This window comes from Suncus etruscus, chromosome 9 (genome assembly GCF_024139225.1).
Source record: "Suncus etruscus isolate mSunEtr1 chromosome 9, mSunEtr1.pri.cur, whole genome shotgun sequence".
NCBI classification, from domain to species: Eukaryota; Metazoa; Chordata; class Mammalia; order Eulipotyphla; family Soricidae; genus Suncus; species Suncus etruscus.
In genome coordinates, this window is record NC_064856.1 from 85,611,770 (window position 1) to 85,630,569 (window position 18,800).

The following is an 18,800-nucleotide window of genomic DNA, read 5'->3' on the forward strand; positions in this document are numbered from 1 at the left end:
GGCTTTGGGAAATTTTGGAAAGACATAGAAATGGGAAGCAGGTTGGGAGACAGATGTGTCCTCTTGTCCTCTTAGGATTAGAAAGCTTGAGGTCAAAGTCCTATGTGACACATTGAGAAAAGAAAAATTTTCTGTTGGGTTCAATAAAAGGTGACTGTGTCCTAGGATACCCCTGTAAAAACCATGGGTTCTCACGTCTTAAAGTACAAAAAAGATAACATTACCACAGACCCCAAAGTTGTGCATGTTGGTGATGGAGCATCATCCATAGGCTGTTTGAAAGCTACCAGAGAAATTTTCCATTTACTATCAATGAGATGAAGTGACCTAAACCAGTGTCAAAGAGAAGTCACTCCCAGATCTCAGGAGTCCTAGTGCTAGGTAGAGGTATAAAGAAGGCAGTCCCCAAGGATCACTGCTGGGATAAGCAAAGAGAACAAAATCAAGGGACAGTGTCCATTTCTAACAAATACCTAGTAAAAGTAAATTTCTATCTAAAGACAGGAAGCATCTTGAAGATAAGAATGGTAATGAGCAGGACAGGGGATCAAGGAGAAAAGAGTGAGATCTGTTTACCACAACCCCTTCAAAAGAGAATTATACCAAAAAGATTATTCCAGAAATTGTATTACATTAAATCCCCTTTTATTAGTTCCCTTATTCAGTGGGTTTGGGTAAGGTTAGAAAGGTCATGTCTCAGTGATTCCAATTTGAAAGCCATAAACACATATCATCAAGACTTCCAGAAATCTAAGCAGGATTTTGTGCAAGTCTCTAACACAAGAACCAGTGGGTACATTGGATATTATCTCTTCACCCACCCCCCTGAGATTTTTGTTTTAGTGTTTTCTCTGTGGTCCCCAAGTTTCTCCTCCACAAGCTCATGACCAGAAAATGCCACCATGTTGGTACTGAAAATATGTCATCTTCTTTGCCATAGGCTTTTTGACATTGTTGAGATCTATGTTCATGGGCTGTCTGTCACCAAACCCTCAACCCCAACTGAAGTAACTCCCAGAAGCAACAAGTGGAAATCAACACAGGACACACATTCTGGTGGGTCAAAAGCCAACCCTTGTCTATTTAAAGGTGTACAAGGTAAGGGTCAGGTAAAAGATCACATTGTGATGTGGCAGTGACCATGAAAACCAAAGGCACAACCAAGCCCCATGTCCAGGACAGTCTTGCGGTTGACTCTGGAGTGCCATCTGGCTAGAATTCTCGAAGAGCCCTTATAAAGCCCAGCTCGAGGTCAGTCTTCTTTCCATTGCATGTGATTGTGATATTTATACATCCGCAAGGCCAGTGGGGAAGCACCATGTGGATTAAACAACCATTTTTCCTGTTTATTCATATAAAGTTCTGTTTTTGAAGAAATGAATTTCTTCCATATCCTCATGTCTTATATTTGGTCTGAGGAGCCAGGGAGGCAGTGAATGAACAGAAAGTGATCTCTGCGCCCCTTTGCTGAGTTTCCTCCTGAAGTTACAAGTGATGACTCTGGCAAATTTGTGGGCAAAATCACACATCAGGTCTGCACTCATGCATATCTGTATGCCCAAAGAAGCATCTCCAAAAGGCCAAGGCTCATTTCATGTTTCTCTCTATCCAATCTTTAAAGGGCAACACCTTGGTGAAGGCAGTAGAAAGGCTGTAGCTACACTTTTTGTCATAGCTCCAGTTAACCAGCCCCACAAGATGCCAGCGAGGCTCCGGAGATGCCCTGCCCGGGAAAGACATAGCTGCAATGCCACCCGTCTCTGCTGTGCAGATACTGGAAGGGGCACTGGGGTCTCGGCTGGCACAGAACATGTTGTCTGTGACACTCACTGGAATGCCACGGTCTTCATGCTGTTCCTCACACAGCAGTGAGTCCATTACCCTGAACACCCCTGAGCGCAGTGTGTCATTCTTGAAAGTGGGGCTGCTCACATCTTCCAGAACATTCCAGCCAGCCACAGTGATGTGAGCCTCCTGGAAGGAAATGCTGAGGTCCCGAGGGGCTGCAAGGCAGATGGGCTGGACACGGGTGCTCATGCGAGCCTTGTCTAGGAGCTTCAGGATAGCAATGTCAGTATCCAGAAGGATGGGGTCATAATTGGGATGCAAAATGATGGCAGAAATCTACAAATACCAGGTATAGATACAATGGTGAACAAACAACTTCAAGATGAACCAAAGCAGATAAGCACTAGGACCAATTTATCAGGAGAAACTAAGATGGCTACAATGAATTGGGGGATGTATAGTTCATTTGGATCCTAGAAAGCAATATCTATATGTTCAGAGTAACAAACTGAAATGCCTATTGGAGTATCTCAGGTGATGGTAAAATGGTGGAAGTGGTCAGATGAGGTTTTATAGAATAAGAACATATACTCTGTTAAAAGTGAGCAGTTGCCACTTTATTCCAACCAACCAACACCATGCAGAAGCCACTATAGTAACTTTCTCAGAGCACAAACTCCAGGTCTTATTTGTGACCACTGAAGTCTTAAAGTTGGCAAATAACCAACTTAAACCACTCTGAAAGTAATTATCAAGACTGGGGAAAAAGTACTGTATAGGAAATGAGGAGCTTGACTTGCAGCTATAAACTTTGTTCTATCTCCAGTAACTGATATGGTCCCCTGAGAACTGCAAGGAATCACTTTTGAGCACAGAGTCAGAAGTAGCCCCTGAGCACCACTAGTGTAACACCAAAAATCCAACCAAAATTTAATTGAAAAATTAAAACCACTATCAAATAGGGGCCGGAGAAATAGCACAGCGGTGTTTGCCTTGCAAGCAGCCGATCCAGGACCTAAGGTGGTTAGTTTGAATCTCGGCATCTCATTTGGTCCCCTGTGCCTGCCAGGAGCTATTTCTGAGCAGATAGTCAGGAGTAACCCTTGAGCACTGCCAGGTGTGGCCCAAAAACAAAAACAAAAACCCACTATCAAATAGCACCACCAAAACATAAACCTCTGTAGGTGACTAGTATATACTTTTTAATCAACTGTAAACTGTTCATTTCTCTTTTTTGTTTGTTTCTTTGGGAACTATATTTGGTGATGTCAGAGCTTCTGGCTCTGTGCTCAGAAATCACTTCTAGTAGTGCTGTGAGACCACATATGGTCCCAGAGATCAAACCCATATGAATATGCAAGGCAAGCACCTTATTTGTTGTGCTCTTTCTTCAGCTTCTCACTTACATTTATTCCTAATCAGAACTATACCCAGAATGTTTCACAAAGCTTTCTTTTAGAGTATTTTCCAATTTTCACAATATTTACTGTTAAGTATTTGAGGGTGCCTTTAGGACTGTACAACTGAAGTACAGTGTAACACTTTATGTTTATTACTCCTACAACTCTAGCATTTTTCCTTGGAGCTTCTGTAAGGTTGTTCACTGCTCTGTGTTTCCAACTAGACTGTAAACTCTTAAGGAAAACTCAAGGCCTTCTTCAGTATTTTATTTGTTCCTAATGAATTATATGCTGTGTAATCTCAACAACAGATATATGAGTTAATGACTATCTAGTTGGCTTACTGGTTTATTGGCAGGGCAGATAGACAGATGGACTAATAGATGAATTGATCAGTGGTTGTGCAGTTGCATGGATAATATATCCATGGATTGATGGACAGATAGATATATGGATGTATAGATGAGAAGATGGTCAAATAAATACATGTGTAAATAAATAGATGGGTGAACAGACAAATAAATAGGCAGATAGATTGTTGAACAAATGGATGGGTAGCTAGATGGATAGGTGGACAGATTATTGGGAGCAAAGATGGGTGGGTAGATAGATGAATGGATGTATAGATGAATGGATGAATGGATAGATGGGTGAATGGGTAAATGGGTGGAAGATGGGTAAACGGACAAACAGATGGATGGACAGACGTATGGATGAATGGATGGACACATATTTGGGTAAACAGATAGCTGGGTGCATGAATAGAGAATAGAAGGGAAGCAGGAGGAGAAAGAGATAAAATCATAAATTGTAAGAACTATTTTGGACAAAATTCACTATTATATCCTCACAGTATACTAAATATAATGCCCAAATAGAAAGGTGATTTATTAAACAATCATAATGGTGACATTTGTTACTATCTTTTTTGTTTTCTAAAATAACCAAAAGAAAGAAGGCCAACTAGTTATTCTGTATGCTTTATCCTGGTCTTGATATAAAACACTAGGTTCCTGGTACATGACAGCTTTTGGGATACATGCTATAGTGCTAAGGTTACAAAAATGGCAGTCACAACTCTTATCATGTTTGGACCTGAGACAAAGGTTCCTATTGCAAGCAGCAATTGTCTCTTACCCGCAAACTTTGAATAGTCTTCTCATCCCGGTCATCATCCCGGTAGAATTTCCCCAGTACAACTTTAAGATCTGCTGTTTTGGTTACGGTCACCTTTCCCAGCTCGGTTACACAGTGGGCAGCTACCACCACAGTGCGCTCATTTACCAGGGCACCACTGCAGACCAGGAACCATGAATCTTTGTGTAAACTGCCACCATGTACACCACTGGCCCTCCTGTAGATGGCAGCCTGCCATGGCCAGTGCATTCCCTGAGTCTTCATAGTGGTGATATTCCCACAGACTATGGAGAAAGCATAAACTCAGTTAGATTAATAAGAACTTCTCAATAAAAGGAAATATCACTCAACCAAGAAAACATTCACATGGAAATTTCAGCCCATAGTGTGAAGACCATAAGCATCAAATCTATTTGCTTTTCCATTCAACTATTATTAAACTATAAAGCCTAGAGTTACTATTGGAAGCTTCCAATTCTAAGTACTTACTAGCAATGGGACTTTGGGAAAGTTGCCTAATCTTTGAAAGCCTCATTCTTCCTGCCTGCAAAATGGAGAGAGTAATAACAATCATCGCATTGAGTCTTTAGGGAGACTGGATGAGATGATATATGTATACATATTTATCTGATGAATATCATACATCATATGCTAGATTCAAAATACAATTATCATTATAAATATGACCACAATTCACCAAGATACTGTTCTTTAAAAGAGGGTCAAAAATATTAGTAAATGTTACAAACCTTATTTCAGATACATCCATGTATTATCTCCAAAATCATTATTAAGATCTCACAGATAGGTAATTAAATACTTAATCACTGATTAATAACCATTTCCTAAGTAATGCATGAAATGAACATCAAAACAACTTAGCAACAATGATGGCATCATTAAAAGCTCTTCTGTACCTTTCATCTCTTTTCTACATAGTGTTCCTGTTCCCTAAGATAATATGATGGACTCCTTCATAAGGAAGTATGTGCCACCCCACTCCCCAAACTCATCTCAAATGCAATGACTTCATCTCTCTTGGGTGGAAATCAGAGGAAGGAAGTTCTAACTGGAATTTCAGATATCTCTAGTGTAAGGATAGCATTGAAGGACCATTTGAACAAGAAATTTTTCCCACAAAAGCCTTCAACAGGATGAATGACTGTTCCTCAGTAGCCATGGAAGTTATTTCTTCCAGCCCAAGGTCAAGCTTTGACTCACTAGGGGTGCAGGATGGGGCACGCCCACTCCACTTCCCAGTTTTCAGACATGTCCTCCGGCTGCTGCCCAGGCGGCGGTAGAAGGGTGAGAAGCACTCATACTGGAGCTGGGTGTGCAGATGTTGGTATCCAGGGGGCAGGTCTCCAAAGGGAAGGGCAGCCATCTTGGTCGGGCTGTCTTGCAGCTTCTGCTTGCTGAAGGCTGACGAGTATAGCTGGTGTAATGGTGTCTCCCTGCAGGGGCGGGCCATGGGTCCAGAGAGAGAGAGAGCAGATTGACAGTCACCATAGTCCCCTTTAGTGTCTATGACAACCTCCACATTGATATTTTATTACAGGGTAATTCTCTCTCTCTCTCTCTCTCTCTCTCTCTCTCTCTCTCTCTCTCTCTCTCTCTCTCTCTCTCTCTCTCTCTCTCTCTCTCTCTCTCTCTCTCTCTCTCTCTCTCTCTCTCTCTCTCTCTCTCTCTCTCTCTCTCTCTCTCTCTCTCTCTCTCTCTCTCTCTCTCTCTCTCTCTCTGTCTCGCTCTCTTTCTTTTCTCCCCCACCCTTCCCCACCCATACTTTCCCTTCTACCACAGAGCAAATTCTCTTGCAAGCCCTCACTTCCTCTTGTTCCTCCTTTTCCAGCTCTGGCATGACTCGATGCACAATACCTGCCATCTTCAGGTATGCTAACCATGCACAGGCACACAAAATTAATTGTAAGATTAAACACGAAAGGAAGTTAACATGAATGAAACGCAGGCATCTTTTTTCTCTTTAACCATTATCATAATGGGGCAATATTAGAAATTGTCTTGAACTAAACTATGTTGATACAGTAGCTTGATTTAGCAATTGGCAGATGTAATTAGTACACCTTAGAGAATAGAACTCCTCTCAGGGCACATTGATTGGAGGAAATAAAGAGCATTGTATGTAAAAGAGAAAAGCCTTTAAAATGAAGGCACAATCCCCAGGGACCATTCAGGGATGGGGTAGGAAGAAGTGTACACATTGAATGTCATGTGCTCATTTTATATCAGTGCAGAAAAATGATTAACAGAAAAGCTATAATTCCTTTAGGAATAGATGTCTTCATGTCTTTAATGAATGGAGGAAGGAAATTTATGTAAGTAATGTGAGTACTTAGGGGCACACAGGAAGCTAAGATGGTATCAGTGCAGCACATGGGAGTCTTGACACAGACTAGGGTCCCACAGAGCATATTTGATATCATCTCAGGAAATCTATTTCAGGGGTCTTGACATATATATATGTATATATAAAAATAAATTTTTAAATGACACAATGAGATATACAGTTACAAAGTTATTCATGGTTGAGTTTCAGTCACAACAACTATCCCTTCACCAGTGCCCATTTCCCACCACCAATGCCCCCAGTTGCCCTCCTGCCCTTTTTACTGTCCTTCCTTCTACTAGAATCTATGGCAGACATTTCTTTTTTCCTCTCTCTCTCTCACTCACTCAGTTGCTTTTCCTTTTTTTTTCTTTTAGACACTGTGATTTACAATATTGATATCAAGGGGTATCACGCCTATCATTTTACCTCCTTTTAGTATCCAGTTTTTTTTTTTTACCAGAGTGATCATTTCCAACTATCATTTCTTTTTTAGGGGGGAGAGGGTCACACCCAGCAGTGCTCAGGGGTTACTCCTGGCTCTACGCTCAGAAATCACCCCTGGAAGGCTCGAGGGACCATATGGGATGCCAGGATTTGAACCACCATCCTGCTGCATGAAAGGCAAACGCCTTACCTCCCTGCTATCTTTCTGGCCCCCAACTATCATTTCTTAACAGTGCTTTATCAGAGTAAATATACACCCTCACTGATGATAATCAACACACCTTTAGCTCATGTTTAGAGTCAGGTTTTTAATTCAGATAAATCCTAAATTTACATACAAGCTCAACATCTGGGCCTTGAAGTTTTATGTTGCCTTTTGATATTTCTGAAGGAGCCTGGCTGCTAAAGGTAGGCATACCTCACTCTAGACACCTATCTTTCAAACAGACACCTAGTAATATTCCCAGCTTTGCTCTCTTATCACACAACAACTGGCACCTTGTCCTCCAACTTCCCATTATAACTATTTCAAAAATGATACCCACTGTCCAAGGCTTTTTCAAGGCCTCCTCTAAAAAATTACTCAGGAAGAATAGATCTGTCTCACTGCATGGATAATCCATGAAGCAAGTAACAAAGATCAGAAAAAGAGACCAACATTAGCTTTCATGGCCACAGCTTCCAATGTATTGCATGGAAAGGGAAGGATGGAAATAGAAGGAGACAGCCAGAGGAGAGCAAGAGATAGCGTCCTGATTTGTGAATATTTCAAGTACTTGTTAGTTACCCATGATTATTATGCTTAAAAATAAAAGCCACAATTAACAAATGATGGTATGTGGAAGACCTTGGATGAATATTTTGACATAGGTTTCAAGCCTAGTATCTAAGAATGTTTAAGAATGATGATCCAGAGCACAAAGTGGACAAATATACCCCAGGATTTGGAATGATGGGTGAGACTTACCTTCTTTGTGTATTTACCTGTCATAAAAAGTCATATAATCAAAACTAAAGTGTTGATGATAATCTAATACCTTTATAGGAGTGGTAGTGATGATTAAATGAGTTAATATACATAAAACATTCAAAGTTCAACTGGTATTGCTCAGTCAACTTTGATGTTGCATTGAATCCCGATCAACAATCTGACACAGAAGTAGGTTTATCCCCATCTTTCAAAAGAGGAAATCAGGGGTCAGGGATAGATCCCAAAGTGACAGAGAGCATACCTTGTATGTATATGATCACAATTTTGATTCCCCCAAACCATACCTCATGTGTCACCAAATATGACCTTGGTAGCCCTTGATCAATTGGGGTGCCTCCTTCAAAAAACAAAAAGATGGAAAAATGAAGTCTCAGAAAGCTTAAGAACCCACCCAAGTATCCTAACAACAACCTATGAAACACTAAATATGGCACTAAAGAGAGTCAGGTCTGGAAATCTATGTGCCAATCTAGTTTATCTTTTAAATTAATATTTATTACATGTTAGGTACTTTCTAGGCATAGTTCTGTTCTACTTATGAACAGAACAGAAAATGTGCCTGAACCCCTAACTTTTATATCTGTTTAGTGTGGAAGACAGAAATCGACGAAATCATGAAAAAATAACTATATGAGCAGATAGGTGGAGAAGAATGCAAGATAAAATGGGAAGAGCTATGTGACAGCAGAGAATGGGGCGGGGGCTATCCACGTGACTGGTTAGGGAGGGTGGGGTGGTTCCTTCATTTATTCACTCACTATTCTTTAAGGTTCATATGAATCCATGAATTTTCTTGTTATCCTAGCACAGAGCTTTTGTTTGTCTCTAAAAGGCTCTAATTCTAGTCAGTGTTGCTAAAGGGAGCATGAATCAGGCAATTTTGAAAAGACCATCAGGGAAAGTATCCATCCCTGCCAGGTGAGAGCTGAGAGAGAATTGAAAGAAGCCAACAACAAACAATCTGATTGGAAAGGGGTTCTAGACAGACCAAACCCCAAGAATTAAGGTTCTGGAGAAGAGATAAACTTGGAAGGGCATAGGGTAAGCAATCAAGCCAGGAGGCTTCTGTGCTGTCAGGAAAAAGGTGGAAGGATAAATAAGGTAAGGAAGTGAGAGGGAAATACCTACAAAAATAAGTGAAAGAAAGCTAGCTTGGAAATGGAACTACTTCTAAGCAATATTCCACATCCTTGTAAGAGGAAGACTGAATGCTGAGATGTCCCTCCCCAGGGAAGATCCTTTAGCATTCATCCTTGAGCTTCTTCAGCCTGCCTCATTAAGTTGGTTACTTCCAAGAGCATCTTCTTGAGCCAGAGTTGGTTGGATTTGGCAAGAAGTTCATGTTCCCTGTCAGTTGCCATAATAACTACATTGTACTCACTCCACTATTAAAATGAAGTTCCTGAAAGATCATCTTAAACTCTTGCTTCCTACCATGTACCTACTTTCCCACGAGCCACTAAAACCTGGACATGGTCCAACCACTGCTACCTCTTGGCGAGGACAGCTGGCTAATAAGGCTCCATCTAATAAGCCCTGTTCTTTCATAGCCTGTTAGCTCTGTGTCCCTAAGAAACCCCAGCCTGACTTTAGCCAAACATAGAGAAAGGGGGCAGGAAGGGGGATAGTCATTCACCATTGGCAGCAGAATTCAGGTGTTTCAACCTCACCTTGACTGAAGCTGCATTGGAAGAACTTTTCGTCTCACCAAGTCTGAAATCTTCGGTTCTCTGCAGGCTGTGGAAGAAAGGTACTGCTATACAATCCTTGCCTATGTCAACTACTCATACCCTTCCTTTCAGATTATCATTGTGGACCACCCTTTTCAAACTCCACATAGCCCCCAGACTCTGGGAGATAGCCAGGTCAGCCACCTTTAGCTAGTTCTCTCAGCAAAAGAGCTTTCTGCTTTTCATTACAGCAAAAAACCTGTGGAAGAATCCAATCAGAGGAACCACCTTGAAAAGGCTGGTCCACCAGGGTGACTGGAACAATTATGGCAATGATTAGATGAAAATAATCTCTCCAAAGAAATGGAGACTTGGTCCAAACAGACTAAAAATCCAAGTAAAAACTCTAGAAAAAAAGTCCATCAAAGGAGTTTCTCAATGGAACCTGTAAGTCATCAAGAATTTTCAGGTGGGGCCGGGCACTGGCGCAAGAGGTAAGGTGCCTGCCTTGCCTACGCTAGCCTTGAACGGACCACAGTTCGATCCCCCGGTGTCCCATATGGTCCCCCAAGCAGGAGCAACTTCTGAGCGCATAGCCAGGAGTAACCCCTGAGCATTACCAGGTGTGGCCTAAAAACCAAAAAAAAAAAAAAAAAAAGAATTTTCAGGTGACAGAGAATGTCTTTTCTCTGCCCTTAAGCTCTTAAGAGTTGTGGGCCAGGCCCTCAAAGCCCACTTTCACTTTGCTGCAGTTTTTCTTTCTTCACCAGTGAAAAGGATCCCTTCCCATCTTACTTCCCAATTAAGCAGCCAAGATTCATCTAATTAGCAACCTTGGGAACTTTGGTGGTATTCATTTCTAAGAGAAGAGTTGACAAAAAAAAAAATCTCTTAGGACATATGTAACACCATTTCCATACTTAATGAAATTCAGAAACAGTCTGGGCTCGGGTGGGACGTGGAGATGAAGGTCGCTTCTGGCTGAAGTCTAAAGTGATTTATTTCTTTCACAAATAATTCCCTTTCATTCCTTTCCCCAGGATTCAGGTTGTTGACAAATGCCCAGAAGGGAAAGTGAAGGGTTGGGCAATTATTTGGATAATCTAGGCCAAGGACAGGTTTTCTTCTCAGAAAACAGCCAGATATTTGTGACCTGCCTTCCTATTTTATCCCCCACCCTCAAATAAAGGGGCTGTTGACCTAGAATAAATATGAATAAATTCACTTAGAAAGTAAATAATTTCCCCCACCACACCCCCACTGACATATAAGTTTCAAACTTCTCCTGTATTTCATTCCCCTTTTTCTGGTCCCATGTTACCTTTATTTAATTGTTTTTGGTTTGTGGATCACACCCTGTGGTGCACTGAGCTTACTCTTTGCTTTGTGCTCAGGGATCACTTCTGTTGGGACTCAGGGAACTATATCAGGTGTTGGGGACTGAACCTGGGTCAGATATGTGCAAGGCAAGCACCCTTCCCTGTACTATTGTTCCAGGCCCCGTATTACCTTTTATGAAATTTAGACCCATTCCACCCTCCAATTCACAGACTGTCTCATGTAGAATCTACTGATTGTTTCTCTCCTACATTTTCTCTCATTTTATTTGTCTTCCGACTGGAGTATAATCTTAATCCCTCTCTCTTTCAAAAATCCCTCCAAACTCCCCAGACTGGCAAGGATTTTACCTGCCTCCTGCAGGAGTACTGATTCAAAACTCAATAGGCACTTTGCTCTTTGCTCTGAAGTATTTCTCTCATCAGAAGTCTCTTTGTATGCTTACCATCTTATCTTTTTCTCTTTTTAATATTTTATTGGAGGTTTCAGGGTATTGCATTCTAATTTTACCTTTATATATAGTGCACTATGATTGCCACTAAAAGCCTAATTTCCATCCTTCCCTATACACCATTTATCCCCTTTATCCAGTTTAATCATCCCTATCTTTAAAACATCTTAAACCACCTCTTACACTGTCTGTGAATGATGTGCCTACTTTTCCTCTTTTGTTTTTTTCTGTCACCACTTACCATTGCATATAGAGTTGATAAATGTGCTATATAAGTCATATAAAATACTTTTATTGTAAATTGTGTTTGCATATATAAAACTTGACCCTATCTCCTTTCTTAAACTGCTTTAATATCTACATCACACTTCTTAATCACAGCTAGACATGTTTAAGACCAACAGGGTTCAAAAGAGAAGCAGAGATTTTTAATAATGGTTTCCAATTTACATGTCAGATGTGGTTCCCATGAAAAAGAGAAAGGTATTTTTACAACAGTTCATGAAAACATGTATGGGAGAGCAACTTCCAAATTCAGCACCCCTATTCTTCTAGATTACTGAAGATTTACAATTTACCTTTTATGCAAATAGGCTGTTTTCCTGACCATTCTCCATTCTGCTGGCAGATTCTCTTCTCATTGCCACTAAGAACATATGAGTTGTTGCAAAAGAAAGACACGATGGTGCCAATTTTTGCAGAGTGCCTATTAATAAACCCAGGCCCTCCTGTTATTTTCTTGTAACCATTGACTGGGCCTCCAGGGTCTGAGCAGTTTATTTCTTCAAGGACTAAAAGAGAAAATAAAAGTGATTAAAAGATGGAAACATTCCATTTTAGAATAAAATTTTCTCAGGTTTTATTGAATATAAAATGTGATATGAAACTTGCTAACAGAGGACTCAAAGGAATTACCTAAAGAAAACTCATAATAGAAAATGTATGTATTAGGCATGGCTTCCCATTGATTTATAACTATATTCTTAACATAAATATCTCATTTAATCTACAGATAAATTGTATGCTGCAACTAGCTTACACATGAACATGCATTTTCCCTTCTCTAGTATTTTACCAAGATTTTTGATCAATATACAGAGTTACTGTATTTCAGTATTGTATTATTTCCTTTATTCACTAAAACTTGAACAACTGAATTACACTATTGAATATACTATTTGTATTGTACTTATATTAGAAACAAGAGTCTCTATAGAAAAAATTTAAATTATGTTTTACTTTGAGGTACATAAGTATTGAAACTTACAGTTGAAACAGACTAAAGGACAATAGAAATTCCGAGACAACAAATTTTCATTGATATCCAAATAGAACTTTCCATCTAAATCCTTAACAATATTTACTGCATAGTTACTTATATTCTTTAACTCCTGTTGTAAATTATTTCAAGTAAAAATGGCATTGCCAGGTGTCTGAGCACTAAACAGGATAGACACAGCCTGAAAATATCTTATGATGTAAATCGTATACTTTCTCAAATAGATTATGGCATAATACCAAGTATCACTTGCCTAAAGAAATGGAATACATCCTCTAAATAATTTAACCCTTATTTACTAAATCTGGGTACCAGTCACTCACTCAGACTCCCTAGCCTTTTTAATCATTTCTTCTAAGGTTAAACCCTATAAAAACTCCTTCTATGCTGTACAATTGAGCATTTGACATGCTTTTTCTTCTCATAATTTTCTCTAGTACCTTAGGGACTTACTAGTTGGCCTTTAGGTAAAAACAGGACTCTCCATTTAAATTAAATTTCTAAAATATTTAATAAGGGGTCAGGATCGATAACACTTGAAGAATCACTGACCAACACTGCATACCTACAGTGAAAATATGTTAGCATTTCCATTCAAGATCCCAACCACAACAAAGTGTGTGATCTCTGGGGGATGTTTCAATCAAAACATGTACAAATACCAGCATAAAACACCTTGCAAGTACCATACCTGATGTATGTGATTTATGCATAATGATAACAACAATAAGGGGAAGAAATACAAAAAAATATTTTTAAGCATGTCAGAACTACTAAACAATGAATCACTTTCCCATGTGTCTCCTGGCAAGGTTGTCAATACTGGACAAATTTTTGGTTTGTTCCTTCTCAGAATGCCCATAGGCCATTTAGTTGATACTCTCCAGAATGATCTCTATGTTTTGGGACTATGTACTATGAGAAGTTTCCCTGGTGGGTGACTTTAAACTCTTATTTTAAGTATTAAAAGGAAACTCACTGAATGAGCTTAAGATTCTGAAATGGTGGAGCCGGAGCAGTGGCACAGTGGCAAAGCGTCTGCCTTGTGCATGCTAGCCTAGGACAGACCGCGGTTCAATCCCCTGACATCTCATATGGTCTCTCAAGCCAGGAGAGATTTCTGATCGCATAGCCAAGAGTAACCCCTGAGTGTCACTGGGTGTGCCCCCACCCATAAAAAAAGACACTGAAATGGTGCAAAGGCAATGCATTTTTTGAAGCTTTATGTAGACTCAGGAAGCTCTAGTGCTTGTACTTCCAGGAACATGGGTATAATGTTAACAGAGGAGACAGAGAAAACCTATAGTAAGCCTGAGAATTGGAATTTTCCTCCTTGAAAGTAAGTACTTTTTTTGTTTTGTTTTGTTTTGTTTTGGGTCACGCCCGGCAGTGCTCAGGGGTTACTCATGGCTCTACGCTCAGAAATTGCCTCTGGCAGGCATGGGGGACCATATGGGATGCCGGGATTCGAACCACTGTCCTTCTGCATGGAAGGCAAACGCCTTACCTCCATGCTATCTCGCCAGCCCCTAAAGTAAGTACTTCTGAAGTACACCAGGCTTCTGCTCCATGATATGCTATAGGTAGGATTCTCATTCACTTCTTTATTATTAAAGTTCTCAAGTCTTTGAGAGTAATAAAGCCACAGGACGATTCAGGTCCTTAGTTTCTCTCAAGAAGGATACTTTAAAGGAAAGCATAAAGAGAAACTGACTTGGTATATACAAACAAATCTTCCTATGGTTAAGAGAGATAATTCCATAATTCTATTATTTTAAACTAATTTTTAAAAGAGTTTTTATTTTTAAACTCTTTTAAAACATAACATATGTTACATCACTGTCATACAGGTACTTCTCATTTAGTTTATTTTTTCACTCCCAAATGCCATAAGACCCCTATTAAATCAATGATGCCCCTGCACCCTGATATCTTCAAGTGGAGAGCTATTTGGTTTAAAGTTATTGCTTGTGGAATTTCATCAGAGTGATGCTTCTAAGTCAGGGTCTAACCAGAAAGCAATAATATATAGCTAAATTCAAGTCACAAACAATGTTGACAGAATTATAAATCTGTTAGTGCAGTTGCTTGATAGTGCGGTTGCTTGATACTATTTAAATATAAGTTTGTTGGGAAAGGGGATAGCTCAAGTGTTAGACCACACTAGTATCGTATGCCTGGTATAGTATAGTATGTTCAAAACCCTGCATTGATTCTCTGATACCACAAGGACCCTGGATCACTGCTGGGTGTGGCCTGGTGGCCTCAAACACCTCTATACCCTATGGCATGTCAAGCATTGACCTTTCAGGCTTGTACTGTCAAGCCAAGTACTAACTAATAAGGATCTTCTTTTCCTTTTTTCCTTAGTTTTTATGGCCACACCCAGTGCTCAGGGGTTATTCCTGGCTATGCTCTCAGAAGTCGCTCCTGGCTTGGAGAACTATATGGGACGCTGGAGAATTGAACCGAGGTCAGTCCTAGGCTAGTGTATGTTAGGCACTTTACCGCTTGTGCCACCACTCTGGCCCCACTAATTAGGATCTTCTGTGCACCCTATTGGAAGTGGCCCTTATATATTTCTAAAAGAGTTTTGAATATATTAAAAAAATAAAAGCCTGTGAATGTCATCTGAAAACTAGAAGCTTTGTAAGATACCTAACAGGGATTTAGAGAAATATGACAGGGATTACAGCACTTGATTTACAGGTGGTTGATTCTGATTGAACACAAGCACTTTTGGGTAATTCCTGGCACTGTAGAACTCAAAAAGTACTGAATCCTCAAGCCATGGCAGTGATCTGCCAGCCCTATTGACAAAAATCACTGGAAGGGATCCCCAGATTTTCTTATCATCACTTGGAAGGACCCCAAATAACCAAATGAGAAATCCTGAATTAAAAGTTGTAGTAAGAGAAATCAAAAACTCATTGGATATGTTCAACAGCAAAGCAGATGTAGTTTAAAAGTATTAATAAACTGAAAGGCAATTTAGAATAAAGCCCCAAAAAGAAAGAGGTAAACAACATATCAGAAACCACAGGAAGGGGCCAGAGAGATAGCATGAAGGAAAGGTGTTTGCCTTGCATGCACAAGGACGGTGGTTTGAATCCCAATATGGTCCCACGAGCCTGCCAGGAGCGATTTCTGAGCAAAGAGACAGGAGTAACCCCTGAGCACTGCTGGGTGTGACCCAAAAACAAACAAAAAAAGAAACCACAGGAAGCCTGGATCACAGTGAGAGGGATAACAAGTACATATAAGTGGCATTCTAAGGGACAGGGAAGGAAATAAAACAACAAACCAAAAAGAGAATAGCTGAAATGTTCACAAACTGTTAAAATATATCAACCTCCAAATCCATAATGTCCAAAGCCAGATAAAAATGGTGGTAGTGTGTTTTGGAAATAAGTGTGGATAGAAATTTAAGAGAAAGCATCACGAGGAAAGGGATTCTGGTTACATATATGAATAGGATTATTGCTGAAGACAGGATAGGTCAATCAGTTATCAAAGGAATTTGATCAGGTATCAAGGGTGGGAAATTTTAAATAACTTGACTCAATTGGATTCTTTCTGGAATTGGGATAAAGAATGGAGGCCAAGATCAGGATCTAGCTAGAGAGAGAACTCAGAGGAATCTAATGCAAGTTTGATCAAGGAGTCTTTGCCATGATCCATCATATTTTTTTTCAATCTCACAATTCACTAATCATATTATCGAATAAACAGAGTGGGAAGTAGTTAAAAACAATAACTGTAATAACAATTGTTATTATATATTAAGACTCTTGCAGAGATGGGAATATATATATAAGAATTTATCTAATCAGATTTAGTTTATGATGTTATCACTGAGTTATTGGCACCACTTGACAAAATTAAGATTTTTCATCATTTAAAAACTCTTTGAGTGGAAACCCCTGTGGCATTTTCAGATTTGTGTCATCTAGTACTTAACTCATAGTCACATGCAATATGGCAAGTAATTTATAACTGAAGGGAGTGTCCAAGCTGAAAATCCATGTCATCAGAAAAATCACACAAGATAAATACTTATAAGTCTGGAGTGAGTGAGATAATATATTCAGGATTTTATAAGAACAGAGTAAATTCATTGTGAACAATATATGCATGCTTTACATTTTCAAAGGAAAATGGTCAAAATGTAACAGATCATATACATTGGTTGCATTAGAATACATTCTGACCTACCCTTGTGAAGTGTTTTGAACTTTCTTTTCTCAGTTTTGTAGTATTATTCCTCCTCTTCCAAAGAAAATCCTACCTTTACCCAAAAACCAAAAACTAACTACTTCAGTATTAAAGACCAAAGTGATTTATTCAAAGTAACTTAATCGAGAGTTACCATATCATTTGGAGCTGTTAAAGATGCAGGTGAAACAGTGAATAAAATATACCAACTTCTTGCTCTCTGGAAATACAGATATAAGTGGTCTCATTCCTCTGAATTTTTATTCTTTTATCTGTTAGATTGTTCTATTTTTTTCCTTCCTCTTCTTTCCTTTCTCCCTTTGCTTCCTTCCTTTCTTCCCTTCCTTCTTTTCCTCCTTCAGGTAATAAGGAAAACATCTTTCCTTACTAATTTATTTTCTTGCTCCTTCTCCTCAAGCCCCTCAATAACTCAATATTAGAATTTCTATTTTATCTTAATGATCATCTTAGAGGGGTATCAGCTGAAAATTTCTTTGGAGGATTAATTCTAACTTCTATTGGGGGGGAGGAAAGGGCTCCCAAGCAAGTTCTCAAGGGCTCAGGGGCCCTGTGGGTTATTCAAAAAAAAATGATAAAAACCACAAATAGATATAGAAAAGTGTTCAAAGCAACACCACAGATAAAAATACAGTCATGACTTGGGCTTGCCACATTTTTGCTTCTTCATGATTTTTAAAAATGTTAGAATCATAAAATAGAACCATAAAAGCCTGCTGATTATTTTTATTGCTGTTTATGTTCTGATTTTTTAAGTATTAGGCAAGACAGTTTGGCACTAAACTTTGAATTGACCTCTCATTAAGTTTTCCTTACATGTTTACATGTTCCCAGATTATCTTCACCCTGTCAGAATTTCTTTATTATTTTGCATAGTTAGAAAAATTCATACTCAGACTTAAATTAGTATAGTCACTAGTCTTAAAAACATAATGGTTTATAGGCTAAGACCAATAAAAGCTCAGAGAATCATTTTATGTCCCATGTTTAGAATAGGCATTAAGCAGGGGCTCATTGGTGAGTAGAAGAAATAAAGGAATTTATTTATTTATTTATTTTCTTCAGAAATGAGAGTCTAGGGAATGATGATGTAACTTCAAGTCTTGAGACTAGTTATATATGCATATGAATAAATATACATATGCATAAAATCTATTAAATGGGACGCCAAATTATTTTTTGGCTGGGATGATTTTTGAGAAGCAATTTAATCAACACAGCCTCATTTCTTGTTTGCCTTTACTTATAAGCACCCGACTATCTTTAAAAAGTGAATCCCCAACTGAACCTTAAAAAAAACCATAACTAAATATAATGAAAGCCTTTTATTGGGCTCCATTCTACTATCATAAGAAATTCTACACTCTTTTCTGGTCTCTTGATAATTATCTCATAGGTTTCAAGATAAGTCTATATACTGATTCAGACTTCTGGGGCCACCATGGTCTCTATACATTTGTCTCTCTTAATCCCTCACAACAAATCTATAACAGTACATTACTACATCAAACAATCACTAGGTATGGTTCTGTGTTCTCTCTCATTTACATTTACTTCCTGTCTATACAAAAGCTGGATACACTCCTCTGACACTTTTGAAGAGAATTCTAAGACTTCCTCCAGCCATGCTTTTCTCTACTGGTTTAGATGCCTCCCATTGAGCTAATAAACCATCTGCATCTCATCAGATCATCTCCCCAGGGTTAAATTTCAAAGCTACCC

At 39.2% G+C, this 18,800-nt stretch overlaps 1 protein-coding gene across 1 annotated transcript in view; it reads right to left on the minus strand.

The window, feature by feature from the left end:
- Positions 1-1,565: 1,565 nt before the first annotated feature.
- Positions 1,566-18,800, minus strand: part of PAMR1 (peptidase domain containing associated with muscle regeneration 1) — a 97,654-nt gene continuing 80,419 nt past the window's right edge. Inside the window, exons 7-11 of the mRNA XM_049779979.1 lie at positions 12,145-12,357; positions 9,778-9,844; positions 5,547-5,779; positions 4,326-4,609; positions 1,566-2,124 (exon numbers count right to left, since the gene is read on the minus strand). Coding sequence (XP_049635936.1) covers positions 1,588-2,124; positions 4,326-4,609; positions 5,547-5,779; positions 9,778-9,844; positions 12,145-12,357 — 1,334 coding nt within the window. The 3' untranslated portion in view covers positions 1,566-1,587. The remainder of the gene's footprint in view (positions 2,125-4,325; positions 4,610-5,546; positions 5,780-9,777; positions 9,845-12,144; positions 12,358-18,800) is intronic.